The sequence below is a fragment of the Chionomys nivalis genome, chromosome 23, assembly GCF_950005125.1.
Source record: "Chionomys nivalis chromosome 23, mChiNiv1.1, whole genome shotgun sequence".
NCBI classification, from domain to species: domain Eukaryota; kingdom Metazoa; phylum Chordata; class Mammalia; order Rodentia; family Cricetidae; genus Chionomys; species Chionomys nivalis.
Genome location: NC_080108.1, coordinates 27,602,444 through 27,618,016, shown reverse-complemented (window position 1 = coordinate 27,618,016; position 15,573 = coordinate 27,602,444). Strand labels below are relative to the sequence as shown.

Here is a 15,573-nt window from a genome sequence, read left to right as displayed (position 1 = left end):
GAATCCTGGCCTGACACAATGGAGTTCTGGGTCCCCTCAGGTTGTTGGCTCTGTTCTGTCCTCAGCTAGAGAATAGGACATTTTGCCATGGCCATGGTATGATGTTTCAGGGACTATCAATATCTTTAAGAGAGAGGGTGTTTCTGCCCCAGGGTTCTCTATTAACTCTTCAGAACAGCATCAGTGTGGCATGATATGGTGGGGTGGGAGAGGAAGAGCAGGGCAGTGTAGGAGGCAGAAGAAGATTTAGGGGCTTGGAGGCCTCCACACAAGCAAAGACTACACGAGGCATGAGATGCTCAATGTCTGCATCATCTTATTCTGGATTCCAAGTCCCTTCATCATCAGCCACACACATAGCGCTGGGCTCTTTCCCTGGCTAGCAAATTATTCCTCTGTAAACTCCATGTACCACACAGGGGGCAGGGAGGGCAGTATCACAGGCAAGTGCATTTAACCAAACCTCACTAATTCAGTCCCAGTCATTCAAACACTACCAAAACCAAAGCTCTTTGACTGCCGAGTCGATTATATGGGATTTTTGCCAGCATCAACTGAGTTCCTTAGAAATGCAAGATGTATAATCTATAATTTGATATGGACACTTAGACACAGAGTGTTACTAATCAGATAAATAAGACCTCAAATGGGACTATACAAAAGATCAATGAACCCACTACAATTGCTGACCTAAACAGATAGATGGAGGAAACCAATCAAGGAAGCATTTCTCCAGCCCCCTCCTCCACTAGGTATTGGAAGCATTCTTCAAAGGCTAAGTAGGGGTTCCATGACCATCTGTGCAGATCAGTCCTGCCCAAGGTGACCCCATTCCCCACAACCCAGATTTGTTCTAGGGCCCAAGAGCTCTACCACTAGCAAAGCAGCACAGGGCCCCCGAGGAGCCCTTGCTTCCTCGGAGGAAGCCATCCATCATAGCATGTCTTAAGTTTTCAACAGCAATGTCGGGCTAAAAATGACTGCGCCAGTAATTACAAGAAAATGCGACAAAGCGATTAGATTTATACGTCTCTCGGAGGAAGAAGTACCTATAATTGTGAAAAGAAATTAGAACGTCTTAAGTCAAACCTATTCGAAGAGCACAAGTTTGGGTAGCATCGAGGGTCCGGAATCTGCCTTAGTACTTTGATGCATCCACACTGCTCAGAAGAAAGATCTCAGGAAGACCTGCGAAGAGCAGGATGAAGAGAGAGGGCAGTTGTGGTCCAAATGCCAAGCCCCAGGCCCAAGGGCTCCAGGACTACGATGGAGACTGACAAGGGGGCTGCCGGAGTCCAACATCACACTGAAAGCAAAGGGAAAGACAGTGGATGCAGGGACAGCTGGGAGAGACGGCAGAGAAACAGAGTGAACCGGGGTGGAAGACGCAGTTTGAAATGAGAAGAAAGAGGCAGTCATGAACTATAGATAAAAATGGTCCACAAAATATGTCACTGTTGTAAATACACTGAACTGGGGGTGGGGGACAGGGGATCGAATACATACTTCAAAGAAATGTGCACAGGGTGGGAGATACATACTTCAAAGAAATGTATACGGGGTGGGAGAGATGGTTTGGGGCCCGAGTCACGCTGCTCTTGCAGAGGACCCGAGTCAGGTTCCCAGCACTCATACTGGGTTGCTGACAATTGCCGTAACTGATGGATCTCATGCCTTCTTTAGGATTCTAGGGGTGCCTGCACTCATATGTGCACACCTACACGCTGAAATTCTTTTGTAATAATAATAATAAATCCTTTAAAAAGTAAAACTGTCTGAAATAGAGCAAAATGTAGACACATATACCCAATGGCCATGTGGTATCAAGACACGCCTTAGTGGAACTAATAGACCTAATAATTGAAAAATGCTATTGAAATCACACCCAAAAACTGTCATACCAGCTCTGCGGGTCGGGAGAAGATGGACCATGAGTAAGAGCATACAGGTACCTGACGAGAAAGATGGAAGCAAGGTGGGTTTGGTCATGCTGCAGTTACAAATATCCCATCAAGACATTACTTCTCATTCATATTATACACCCAATGAGTAAGTTGCAGGAGGCTCTGTTTCCTGCAGTGATCTGATCCAGCTGATGGGGCAAGACAATGAAAAATTTCACTTTCCATGGCAGAGGGAAGGACCTCTAAAGATTCACCCTACAGTCAAGGCTTTGGAAATTATACCTATAAATTTGCTCACGTGCCCTCCGCAACCACAGGGAGCTGAGAAATACAGCCTTGCAATGTGTGGGAAAAGCTATAACTTTTTAATGGATTAGTTACAATTTATTTTTAAAATCAATTAAAATTATTTTTAGTTTACACGGATGTGCGTGCATCTGAGCATATGCGTTGCACCAGGTGCCTTCAGGAGCCAGCAGAGGTCAGAAGAGGCATGGGTCCCCAAGAAGTGGAGTTACTGCAGGTTGTGCGCCACCGTGTGGATGCCGGGAACTGAACCCAGGTCCTCTGTGAAAGCAGCAGGTACTTTCCGTCCCTCAGCTGGAAAGGCTAAAAAGATGTCAGGAGGATCTTAGGACTTTCTCTATGTAAATATTCAGTGACAAAAGAGAGTGGCATGTCCTAAGATGGAACTGCTGAGGGAGCTGTTCTCAAGAATTTCATATTGGCAGCGATAGAATCTTCTGGAACAGTATCCAATACACTTCATAGAGAAAACAGGCAAAAGCAGCACTTTACGGTTAGAACAGGACTGCAAAATCCCAACTGAAGTTGAGTCCATTCAGGCTTCAGGTCACAGGGCAACCCACCAAATTCTAAGAGAAAGAGGGAACCTCCAAGGAGAAGTAGGAGAGCCAGCTTGGAGTAAATGCAGTCAAACACCAGCCCTAGCGGAAAGACGGGCAATGAACAGGACCACACAGGTAAGTCACCAGACCGATGAAAGCAAGAAGAACCAGTCTAGCGGAAATACTACGAATAGGGAACAGTGGTCTGCCAGGAGTAGTAGCTCATCTATGAAATTTCTAGCAGTTGATAGGCTGAGGCAGGAAGATCACCAAAGTTCAAGGCCAGCCTAAGCTACACTGTAAGACCCTGTCTTGAAAAAAAAAAAAAAAGTCATAGAAATGAAAAGTGCTTTAGGAGCATCAATATAACCAAGGGATGTGACCGAGAAGAGTTTGGGGTGTCAGGTTGGCTCAGCACAGAGAAGTCCCTTTCCACGCTATCAGACTGCAGACAATGAGAGTGTAAGATCAAAGATGAAACGGAGAACATATGCTAAGCGTTTAGTATTCTGCTGTGCTGCTGCCTGCACCAGGGAGGCTTCCTCACTTCTGCCTGAGAGCCACAGGATTAAGTAGAGCTGGAGGATTAAGATGTGCTAAAAATTTTCCTGAGCTCTGCTTGTACTCCTGCCTGTTTCAGCGGAATCCCTTTCCTCTTATCTCAAGAAAGCAAAGGCTTGCAAAGGTATCCTAAGACATGATTGACACCGCTATCCTGTTAAACTGCAAGAGCCCATTTTACTAAAGAATGACCTAGGGGGCAGTTTGAATCGCGGTCCGACGGAGGAGTGGGCGCCGGGATCTCGCTGCGCGTCCGCCTGGCCTCGACTCTTTCTCGCTTGTCCGATCTTCAGCACGGTCCGAGATGGCTGGCGGTAAGGCTGGAAAAGACTCCGGAAAGGCCAAGACAAAGGCGGTTTCCCGCTCGCAGCGGGCCGGCTTGCAGTTCCCTGTGGGCCGTATTCATCGACACCTGAAATCTAGGACAACCAGCCACGGACGTGTGGGCGCGACCGCCGCTGTGTACAGCGCAGCCATCCTGGAGTACCTCACCGCAGAGGTACTAGAATTGGCAGGAAATGCATCAAAAGATTTAAAGGTAAAGCGCATTACCCCACGTCACTTGCAGCTCGCTATTCGTGGAGATGAAGAATTGGACTCTCTGATCAAGGCTACAATTGCTGGTGGTGGTGTCATCCCGCACATCCACAAGTCTCTGATTGGGAAGAAGGGACAACAGAAGACCGTTTAAGGATGCCTGGATTCCTTACTATCTCAGGACTCTTGTTCTTAACAGCTGTCCAGTGTCGGTGATTCCAGTGGACTGATCTCTGTGAAAAACACAATTTTGCCTTTTGTAATTCTATTTGAGCAAGTTGGAGGCTTAGTAGTTAGCCTTCCAAACCAACCAAATTTCTGCATTCAAGTCTTAACCATATTTAAGTGTTACTGTGGCTTCAAAGAAGCTATCGATTCTGAAGTAGTGGGTTTTGATTGAGTTGACTGTTTTTAAAAAACTGTTTGGATTTTAATTGTGATGCAGAAGTTATAGTAACAAACATTTGGTTTTGTACAGACATTATTTCCACTCTGGTGGATAAGCTCAATAAAGGTCATATCCCAAACTAGTTTTAAACCTGAAAAAAAAAAAAAAAAAAAAAAAAAAAAAAAAAAAAAAGAATGACCTAGGGGCTGTCTGCAATAGCTGCACCTCTACCTATGCTTAAACTGCAATAGAAACTTCCCTTCAGTAGCCAAGGACCTAGGGACCACCCAGGGACGCTCACACAGACAGAATCCAGAGACAACTGATGGTTACATAGATGGAATTCAACACCATGGCTCAAACTATAGAAGCTGTAGGATGGGGTTGGACTCCAGAGCTTTAGCTATGTCCACTGCCTGCTGGAATACAATACCTGGTATTTGGTTTGTTGAGAGCCTGATTTCTATAAGCAGATGACCTACGTAGATGCTGTAAGAGGACGACAAAATACAACAACATCCTCTCATGGGCGGGAGTGGAATTTACTATCCAGTGATGGGAATCACTGGGCAATTTGGAACAAACAGTATTTATAAGCTTTAATGTCAGGAGCAGGGAATGTGTGTTCCCCCTTCCCAACTCCACTTGGCAGTGCCCTGAAGTTCCCGGTTATAGCAAAGAAGGTGAGTGAGCCATCCAGACTGGGGTGTGAAGGGGTCATTCCAGGAGTTGATGGACTGGATGAAGGATGTCCAGAGAACCAGTAAAGCACTGATCCCAGGCGTGTCTATGAAGGAGAGCTGCCCACAAGTCAGTGGAGCAAGTGGGGAAGTCTATTCTCAGTGTGGTTAGGGCACCATCCAATCAGCCTAAGCCTCAGACACAACAAAACATGAAGGTGAGGTACCTATTCTCAGTCCTGATGTCCTGCCTGCGACATCAGAGAACTTCAAGCACTATGAACGCCAGGACCTACGCCACTGAAGGTTATAATCTGTTTCCTTGATCCGGAAGCTTTTGGCTTGGACTGAGCTTCATTGCCAGAATCTTAGAATCTTCAACTTGTGGACAGCCTGCTGGGAGACTTCTCAGTGCCCATAGAAAGACCCCCTGACTGTATTTATGTCTATAAGTGTCCTGCTGGGTCTGTTCTCTAGAGACCCCTGGCTAACACAGAATAGGAGATGTAAAACGACCTCTGTATTACAAAGGATCAGCTACCAAAGAGTCCCTACTGCTAGAAACTGACTTTAGCAAGACCACGGGACCCAAGATCAGTAGCAAGCATCAAATTCAGATATAACAATAAGAGATTCTAAAGTATTATGAAAATAAATGGGGAAAAGGGATAAATAACTCAGAATGTGTGAAGAGCTATAAACTGAAAATTACATGCTGATGAAGATAATAAACACTGTTGGAATAAAAGGAGACCTAAGTAGACCTGTTCAAAGTAATGTGTGGGTTCCACACGATCTCAATCAGAATCCCAGCGGGGCGACCATAGAAACTGACAGGCTTGTTCTAAAATGTATATGGAAATGCTAAGAACCTAGGATAATAGAAACAAGTTCGGAAAAATAACAAAACTGGAAGACAGCAATAAGCCACAGACAGACACTCGGGTCCAATAGTCTCCATCTCGCTGCTCTCAGGCAAAAGCAAGTTCTCATCCCAGTGCCACTATCCCCTATAGAGACCTCCATTTGGGGGTGGGGCAAGGTCCCCTTCTCCTAATTCCCGTCACTGCTATGACTAGATCATTACCCTCCCACCGTGGTCCTCAACCCTGTCTCCCTTGAGCCTTCTGCCATCAGCTTTGACAGCTTCTGCCTTGAGTGTATTTTGCAAAAAGGATCAATAAGAAGTTTGGGAGAGCCTTTCTTTTGTCTTCAACTCTTATCGGTATCCGGGGTATCTGCATCTACACGAGGAAGAGCCACTGACAAGGTTCAAACAGTCAGCTATGCTAGCCAGCCTTGGCTCGAGCTCCTGGACTTCATTCCATTTGGCTACTCCATAAACAAATTTCCCATTGCCTCTCCTCATCAAGAGACAGTACACAAGGATGAGACTTCATAGTCCAGGCCATCCTAGGCTTGAACCTGCACCTTAGAGAAAACATCATTCCCAAACTTCAATTCACATCTCCTTGGAGGGCTTTATATAAGTAGACCTTGCGTCTCACTGAGTAAAGATTCCAAGAGGAAGTCCAGGGCCTTGGGGCAGCAGACCAAAGACTCCATAACCCATTAGCTTATAAAATAGCAGGATGGTTTGGCTAAATGTCTGCTGATGGTTCACTGTTAGAAGCTGGATCCTTGGGGCTGGAGAGATGGCGTAGCAGTTAAGAGCACTTGCTGCTCTTATAGAGGAACAGAGTTCGATTCCCAGCACCCACACGGGCAGTTCATAACCATTTATAATTCCTGTTTCACCCTGCTCTGGCTTCCGTGGTCACCAGGTACATACAGGCAATTTTATATTTGTACATATAAAATAAAAATAAGTAAATATTAAAAGCTTCAGGGTTTAGGAAGCAAGACTTCAAGAGTCCTCGGGTCACTGGTAGAAACCCTCCTGGGGGATTGTGGGAGCCTGATCTTTCCTCTTTTGCTTCCACTGCCTTGCCAGCAGTGAGGTGAGTGGTTCTGTTACACGACACACCCCTGTCATGCTCTGCAGGCTCACCACAGCCCAGAGCAGAAGACATTATTTGATCACACACTTAAAACTCTAACACTATACAACAAACTAAACCTTTCCTCTTCCAAGCAGATTACTTGGATATTTTTTATAGTGCCATAAAGTGACACACACAAGTGGTCCTCAGAGCCTGAGATGCCCTGGAGGCTTGCTGGCTTTTCCAGGAGGTGGTGGTCGTACCGTCTTTGTAATTACCTATGGTCTGATTATGTTCTTTACATGCAGAGAGAAAGCATACCTGGGCTCAAGCACTAACTTACACGATATCAGAAAGAGATCTTACAGCAAGCAAAGTCTGTTCATTCCCCATTGCAGTGGGCTATGAATGGCCACGCAGGCACTGGACACTGCTCCTGAGCAGACCCCAGCATATGAGATGCGTGGACTATGAAGATATGTAATGGAGGGCCACAAGAAATAGTTGGTACCAGAGAAGCATCCCTGTGAACCTGCAGCTCTGGCTTCCCCCGTTTTCACAGGCTGTCACTTTGGTGGGTACTAGGAGCCAGAACTTGGCCCATTTCCCCATGTGGATAGAGCAGGTATTGGGGAAACTACCTCCAAACTAAGCATAGGTACATCCCATGTGGCCACTGTCCTTCTTCTTCCCAGGTTGGAGGCATCTGTCTTTAGAGCCTGGGGTCCACAGAAGTGGTTTCCTGCCATAGGCCAGAGCTCTCCACCGTGAACAGTCTCCTCACCAACAAAAAGGTCCTTTGATGGCAGCACAGCTTCCACAACATTTCAGCCACTTCCTTCCAAGAAAAGGACTGGGTTGACTGTATTTTTAAGCAGCCACTTTGGGTTTTCAGTAAAATAGCCCTTGAAAGAAGACAGGTGTGTGTGTGGGGGCGGGGGGGATAATATAGATAGCATTTCCACAGATCTCACTGTCTGGCCCTGGCTGGCCTGGAACTCACAGAGATCCACCTGCCTCTGGAGTGCTGGGATTAAAGGATTGTCATCGCGCCCGGAAAATATACTCCCTTTAAAAAGGATCAAATTCTTTATGTAAGAACCATGGGCGATGATAAGATTCCTTCCTTTATCATTTAGTTACATTTGCTTGTTTGTTTATTTATTTGTCCTTTATATGTTGGTTGCATGAGAACACCACTGTGTGTGAGAAGGAAAGGAGACATCGTTCTGGGGTCAGTTCTCTCCTCCTTCCATGTGGGCTCTGGGGTTCTAACTCAGGTCACTAACTTGATGCCAAGGGTCTGTACCCACCAAGCCATCTCACCAGCCCTACGTATCATTTTAGAAGTCAAACGAATCACCATGTAGACCTTGATGGAGTCACAGCAGAGACTGTAATCACGGTAAGCTCATCTGTGAAGAGTTCTTTCAGCCATTCTTATCCTGCTTTGATTTGTCAGAGGCAGGAAAATGACCTGGCAAAGATGGAAACAGGGACCCAGATATCAGAGCTTCCAAAGGACAATCTACAATGCTTTAAAATACTTTTCCTGGAAGGATGATCCTCAGCATCCAGCCACCTGGATGAGTCAGGAGCTGAAAGGATTCGCTATGCTAATAAATCTTCCTCCTGTCTCCAGGAGAGGGAAGAGCCTGCAGCAGGCACCTCCCAGCCTCACCTTCAAGGTCAGGCGCACAGCATTGCAGTTCTCCTGCAGCGGGTTCAACTTCAGTGTCTCCCCGAGGTTGCTGCATCCGGATGAGTGGTGCTGCAGTTCACAGCAGACGCACACCTCCACGCTGTCGAATTTTATCTGAACAGGAACACAGACAAGTCTCGCATTAGCACGGCATCTGGCCTCCGAAGTATGCTCTGAGGTATGTTATGACACAGCAAGGACACGTGAAATGGCTCCATTGGAAACAGACCAGGACAGCTAAAACAATTTCCATTGACCAAGGCCACGAATTACTTCAACTTCTTTTCACAAAGCAATCATTAAAAAAGAAAGCGGAGCTGGAGAGCTGGCTCAGCGGGTAAGGGGTGCCTCATGCACACTGGTTATCTGAGTTTGAATCCCTAAAGCCTAGGGGAAGCTAGGCAAGGTAGTACATGCCTATAACCCTAGTGTTCCTATAGCAGAACGGGAGGCAGAGGCAGGAGAGTCCCTGAAGCTCACAGTTTGGTGTGTACAGCGACAAAGAACATAGATTCTTAAAATCTATCTTGAGAAAATTCTTCTCTCATCCAATACATTCCAAATGCAGTTACCCCTTCCTCCACTAGAGACACTGTTTTAAGCAAGGTGGAAGGGGAGGACAGATTCCCAAGGTTTGCTCTGGTGGCACATGTGTATGTCTTCTCTCTCTCTCTCTCTCTCTCTCTCTCTCTCTCTCTCTCTCTCTCACGCACGCACGCACGCACGCACACACGCAGAAAGAGAGGAACATTATTTTTCAAGCAGTCTTTAAGTTGCATGAACTGCAGGTGAGCTACAGAATAACCGCAATCTGAAAGTCGCTCCGCCATTTACTGCTCTGTAGAGATGAGCTTTGCCTCGTTCTTCTCTCATGGCCAGAAATCTCCTCTTACTCCATCACTCCATGGTCCCTGGACGTCCTTTCCATCCACCAGCATGCAGCCCATCTTAATCTTCAAGGCTCGGTGGGGTTTCCCATCCCCACCCCTACCTAATAGTTGTTTTGTTTCCCTGGAGTTTCAGCTTGTTGTCATACTACATGAACGGTCACTGTCAGGGGATTCTGAATAAATTAAAATAGCTCAGAAAATTAAGGGCCATGGGAGGAAACAAATGCATTCATAGAACTTTGAAAAACAGTGGCAAAGCAGGAAATAAGGTATGAGATTCTCCGCTACAAGAAAAAGAACAGATTTGCCAGTGCCTGAGCAGAAATGGGATTTTAAAAAGAAAAGAAAAGCAAACCCGGATATAAAATGCCTAAACAGAAAACAGTCACTTAAACCGGTGGGATTTTATTCAAAGCTGATGGAACATGAAACAAATTCCTTCCCTCAGACTAGCAGGTGCCCACTTCCAATAAATCCTGACAAACGCTTCACACCAGGTGACTCAAAGTGCCCATGTTATTTTCAGACAAATATTGGCCCGCTGTAACTGTAACAAATGAGTTTTCATCGTATGATGTACTGCGAAGGATGGCGCCATAGGCATCCATGTATCATGCCTGTCATTCCTAATCACTGGATGTGGGCAGGACGCATCCACCACATCCGCAGAGCTAAGGAATGTGCAGGGATTCATCAGGTGCTGGCTCTTCCTACAAGGCATGCCCCCTGCAGGTATGCAGCTCTGGTCCCCAGATGTCAAGTTGCCTTTTCATTTGAGATGCGTCCCTGAACAACGCCCACACTAAGCTCTTTCCCAGAGTTCCTGTAACTCTCCCCCACAATGCTTACCTAGGCTTCTAAGTGTTTATCCACAGTGCTTCTTCCTTTATGCCTTTTCTTTCCTCGCGTGCAAGCTTGTAGCCCCAGAACCTCCACATCAATCCACAGGAGAACAGCTTCGGATGCATCCCAGGACACCCTCAAGACTGGGGACTGGGGATTTTGTGACTAACCTACTGATGGACATTTGAGTTGTTCCCATTGCTTGGTAGTTGTGGTGGTTTGAACGAAAATGACCTCCAAAGGGAATGGAGCTATTAGGAGGTGTGGCCTTGTTAGAGGAAGTGTGTCACTGTGGGGGTGAACTTTGATGCCTCTGGCTTAAGCCTCCCTTAGCATGACAGCCACTCAACTTCCTGTTGCACACAGCAGCACATCTGCCTGTATGCTGAATGCTCCCCATGACAATAATGGACTGACCTCTGAAACTGTATGCGAGCCATCCCAATTAAATGTTTGCTTTATAAGAGTTGCTGTGGCTGTGGTGTCTTTTCATGGCAACAGAAACCTAACTAAGACAGTAGTTAAGAGTAAAGCTGCTTAGCCATCCTGCATTCCAAGTCACATACATAGCATTTCATTTGAGGATAAATAGACCTCTGAATGGAGCTACTGAGCCTCTAGGGGTCTTTGTAGTAGATTATGCAGGAAAATGTCTACTGTGTGTGTGTGTGTGTGTGTTCTAACCAATTTACATGCCACCAGAACAGTGTCAGTGTCCTTAACTTTCATATTCGGGCTTCATAATTTTGGCAAGAAAAGTAATGAAGGGAAAAGTTCACCAAAATGAGAGACTAAGCCAAGAAGAATGCACACAGGCAAGAGATAGAGGAAATTCTAAAGCAATAAGAAAAGAGCAAACAGACCATCTCTGCTACCAAGCGAGTCACACTGAAGCAGGAGACAGAGGCTCTGGAATCTATTCCAAAAATGGGAAACAAAGCTCGCCAAAGCCACTGGGGCAGGCTCATATTGACAGATTCTCAGTCCTTCTGGAGCGACCGAGGAGAATTAGAAACAGGAATGTAGGACACCATACACAGCATAATAAAACCATGATAACTCCAGACTCCAGGAGGCAGTACACACATACACGGTTCTGTTAAATATGTGGCTTGCAGTCCCTACAGTTTCTCATGGTATAAAATTGCCCTTTTCATCCTCTTAAGACAATTACTGTAGGGCAAGTTTTCAGCTTTGGTGATGTCCAAACGTTTACTCGTATGTTCCAATCACTAATGTAACAGCTTTTCCTGAGCCCTAGATGCTAATGACGTTCTACTGATTTTCTCTGATGCCCTTATATGTTTATCACTATTTTTTGATGCGCAAGTCTTTTATCGTTAATTTTTGTGTAAGATGCAAGACTTTGGTTGAGGCTGATGATCTGTGCCTAGAGATGTCTAACTGATCTAATACCTGCAGCAAGGCCTTCTCCTCTGCATTGCTTCAGATCCATGTGAATCCACTTCTGGCTTCACTGGTCTGTCTGTCTGTCTCTACCGCACACAGTCTTGATTACTGCAGCTATAATCCAGAAATGGAAAAGAAGTTCCCTCCCCATTTTATTCTTTTCTCCCATTTTATTTCCTCCTCTTACTCCTATATATGCTTTAGAATATGACTGTCGGTGTCTATAAAAACTCTCGCTGGGATTTTGATAGGCGTCAAATAACCCTGCGCATCAATTTAGGAAGAATGGACACACTGATTTTTACGTTATGTTTGAATTCAAGAATAGGGCACATCCCTCCACTCGCCTTGATTTATTTCACTACTGTTACAGAATTTTCAGTGAATGAGCCTGACACACGCTTTGTTAGATTTATACGTATTTTGAGTGACTAGAAATGATACTTCATTTCACATTTCAGTGTCTTCTTTCTCATTCCCAAGGTAGACCAACACATCGAATTGTGGGTTTCAGCGTGTCCTGTCACCTTTCCAAACCCATCTGTTAGTTCTTTGTTGGTGTTATCTATTTGCATTGTTTGCTGTCCTTTAAAAGCTTTCATTTTGTGATTTCACACAAAGACATCAATGCCATCTAAATCGAGTTGGTTTTACATTTTCCTTTGCGATCTCTATGCCTGTAATTTTATATTCTTGTCTGACTACATAGGCTGGAACTCCCATCGCTGTATCCATGCTGAGTAAGACCTGAGAGAATAAGCAGGCTTGCTGTGTTCTGCATTTCAGGGGAAAAGTACTCATTCTTCCAGCACCAACTGTGTTAACTGTAGGATTCCGCAGCCTCGTTTCCAGCTTGAGGGCATTGCCTAGGCCTATTTTTCTAAGTCTTTTTTTGTTTGTTATATTTTTCTTAAAAGAATGAGCTCACTTTCTTAAATTCCTTTAGACATTATTCAGTGAGGAGAAGGCTACTACAGTTGGTGTGTGGAACCTGAACCTGCAGTCGGGTTAGGCACAGTTGTCAGTACATAAAAGAAAATTCTTCCAAACAGTCACGGCTGCTCTCAAGTTCTACAGATCAGATCAGAGACTTCTGGTTCCTTTTTTTTTTTTTAAATGGAAAATCGATTTTTTTCATACAATATTTTTTTAAATCTGATACGTTATTTTTTTAAATCACAAGAGGACGTTCAGTTTTGCCAACTGTCCTTCCTGCAACAGCTAATATAACCATGTGGCTCTGCTTCTCGGTCCTGTTGAACGAGTGGATTAAATTGATTGGCTTTGTAATGATATGTATCATTTAGAAACATGAATATGTATTTCCTTTTGCTATTTTGAAGGACTTCTGTGCATATATTACTGAGTAATCTCCAGGTCTTTTTTTTTTTTCTGCATTGTCTGTGTCCTTTTGGTAGAATTGATACCAGTTTCATTAAACCAACCAAGGAGTGTAACTTTCTCTTCTATATCCTCAAATAGCATGTAGAAATGATATTAATTTTTAAAATGTTTGGTATATTTGCCAGTGAAACCTTCTGGATTTGGCTATTTTGTTCTGGAGAGTCCTGAAATTATGGTGGATTAATTTTGCTATTCCTCAGTGTCTCTATTATTTTTTGTTAAAATTAATCATATATATATTATAAGTCTATGGGGATTTAGCGCACTGTTGATTTTACATTGTGAATTTCGTTGCCCCAGTTTACAAATCTGTCATTCCACAAACCAATTCTTTTGTGGTAAAACACTTCAAAATCTACCTTTAGCAATTTTTAAATATACACAGTACTGTCATTTATTATACATACCACTGCTCAAGAGCTCGCTAAGGCTTATTCCTTCTGTCTACCTCAATGGCTCTCAACTTTCCTAATGCTATGACTCTTTAATACAATTCCTCACATTGTGGTGATCCTCCCGGCCATAAAATAATTTTCATTGCTACTTCATAACGGTAATTTTGCTACTTTTATGAATCATAATGTAAACCAGCTGATACTTTGATGGTTTTAGGTGACCCTGTGAAAGGGTAGTTCAACTCTCAAAGGGGTCGTGACCCACAGGTTGAGAACCACTATCTAACTGAAACTGCCTATCTTTTGACCGGCACATCCTTTTCATGTCTCCTGCTACAGGGATTATTATTCTGTTCCTATGAGGTCATTATTTGGATTCCAATGTAAGTGGCTCACATGGTGCTTGACTTTCTGGGCCTGGCTTGTTTCACTTAGCACAGGACCCATGTTTCTTACAAATGACAGAATTTCCATCTTTCAAGGGCTTACAAGTACCATGGGATGTAACCATCGATCTAACAATGGGTTTTCATGTTGTTTCCATATTTTTGTTATGAAGAGAAGCAATGAACCCACCTCTGTGTGCCGCCATCCTTCCAGCACACATCGTTTATATCCTTGGGACACAGACCAAGAAGTAGGGTAGCCAGATCACATGGCAGTTCGATATCATTTCTGCAGAACTCCTACACTGTTTTACAGAGTGGCTACGTTAATTGTATTCCCACCTGCAGTAAATATATTGGTAAAATGGCGCGTGATTTCAATAGACTGAAGAAGCAGGTGTCACTTTAAGCCAATTAAGAACAGGAAAAGAGTTGTTTCTTAAAAGTTCTCACAGATAAACAGCAAGCCTTGTTAGACTAGAGAATCGAGGCAGGTACACAGCTGGTTCCTGGATGGAGAGAGCTGCAAACCCTCCAGATGTGAGCTTTCCCAAGGAAGACATGGCAGTGTGATGGGGGTTCAATCAGAATCCCAATGCTGCAGGCTGATTGGAAGATGGTACTTTAGAGATCTTATAGAAAAACAACACATGCAAGAATTACCCAGAATGTTCTTTACAAAGGATAACCATGGGAGGGGTGGCTCTCAATCTCATGTTCAAGGTGCTGAAATCAAAACACTAATATAATGGTTTTAAAATAGAGACCAGTAAGAGAGTGTCAGAAAGAGGATCAACGACCCAGCAGAGTGCGATACAGGAACAATGACATTTCAGTCTGGTGTAGGGAAAAAATAGTCTACTTACAAGGAGCGAGCTTGGTGGTGGTGTGAACTCATGCAGCCACTATGGAAGTCACTACGGGAAGTCTCAAAAACACTAGAAACAGACCCAGTCCATGATCCAGCTATTTCACCCCCGTCTGTCTACCTGAAAGACTCGGAGTCAACCGAGTTCAGTGGGTATAGGTGCACTGCTCTCAGTAGCTGTGTTATGGAACCAACCTAGATGCCCAACAACGGAGGAGTGGATAAAGAGAAGGCGATGTGCATATTCAGTAGAATTTCATTCACAGGTACGGGAGAATGGAATTGGGCAATTTTTCAGGAAATTAGAGGCAACTGGAAATATCGTCACCTTGAACGAAGGCAGTCAGTCACACAGTACCACGTTTCCTTTTATTTGTGGTCCCTACATCTCACACAGAAGCATAGAGATGAATTAAAGTAGAAACGGAACTGTATGGAACAAAGGAAACTAATGGGAAGGGCAAGAGTTGGTCGGGGGATACAGGGCATTACTCAATGTTTAATATATAGTTAGATGTAAATATGTAATATATATAAATATATATATATATATATATATACACATACAACAAAAGATGCTTAAAGTTTAGGCAAGAATGTATACAAATTAGAATTCTCTTGTACATTCCCTTGTATATTACTGGCAAGAAGGCACAATTGTGTGGCCTTTGTGGGAAACAATGTAGCAAGTCCACTTGGTGCATACACTGGGTGAAAGGAACCACAGTTGCAGAAGGCAGGCCACTGTGGGATCCTGCTGGGTGGGGCAGGAAGGAGGAGGGAGACATCTAGTTTTCCAAGACGGGAATTGTGT

At 44.4% G+C, this 15,573-nt stretch overlaps 2 protein-coding genes across 2 annotated transcripts in view; one reads left to right on the top strand and one right to left on the bottom strand.

The window, feature by feature from the left end:
• Positions 1–15,573, bottom strand: part of Entrep2 (endosomal transmembrane epsin interactor 2) — a 391,900-nt gene that overhangs the window by 60,916 nt on the left and 315,411 nt on the right. The window contains exon 4 of the mRNA XM_057756120.1: positions 8,543–8,677. Within this exon, the coding sequence (XP_057612103.1) occupies positions 8,543–8,677 (135 nt within the window). The remainder of the gene's footprint in view (positions 1–8,542; positions 8,678–15,573) is intronic.
• Positions 3,519–4,386, top strand: LOC130865210 (histone H2A.Z). The gene has a single exon (XM_057756123.1). The coding sequence runs from the start codon at positions 3,618–3,620 to the stop codon at positions 4,002–4,004; it is 387 nt and encodes a 128-aa protein (XP_057612106.1). The 5' UTR covers positions 3,519–3,617; the 3' UTR covers positions 4,005–4,386.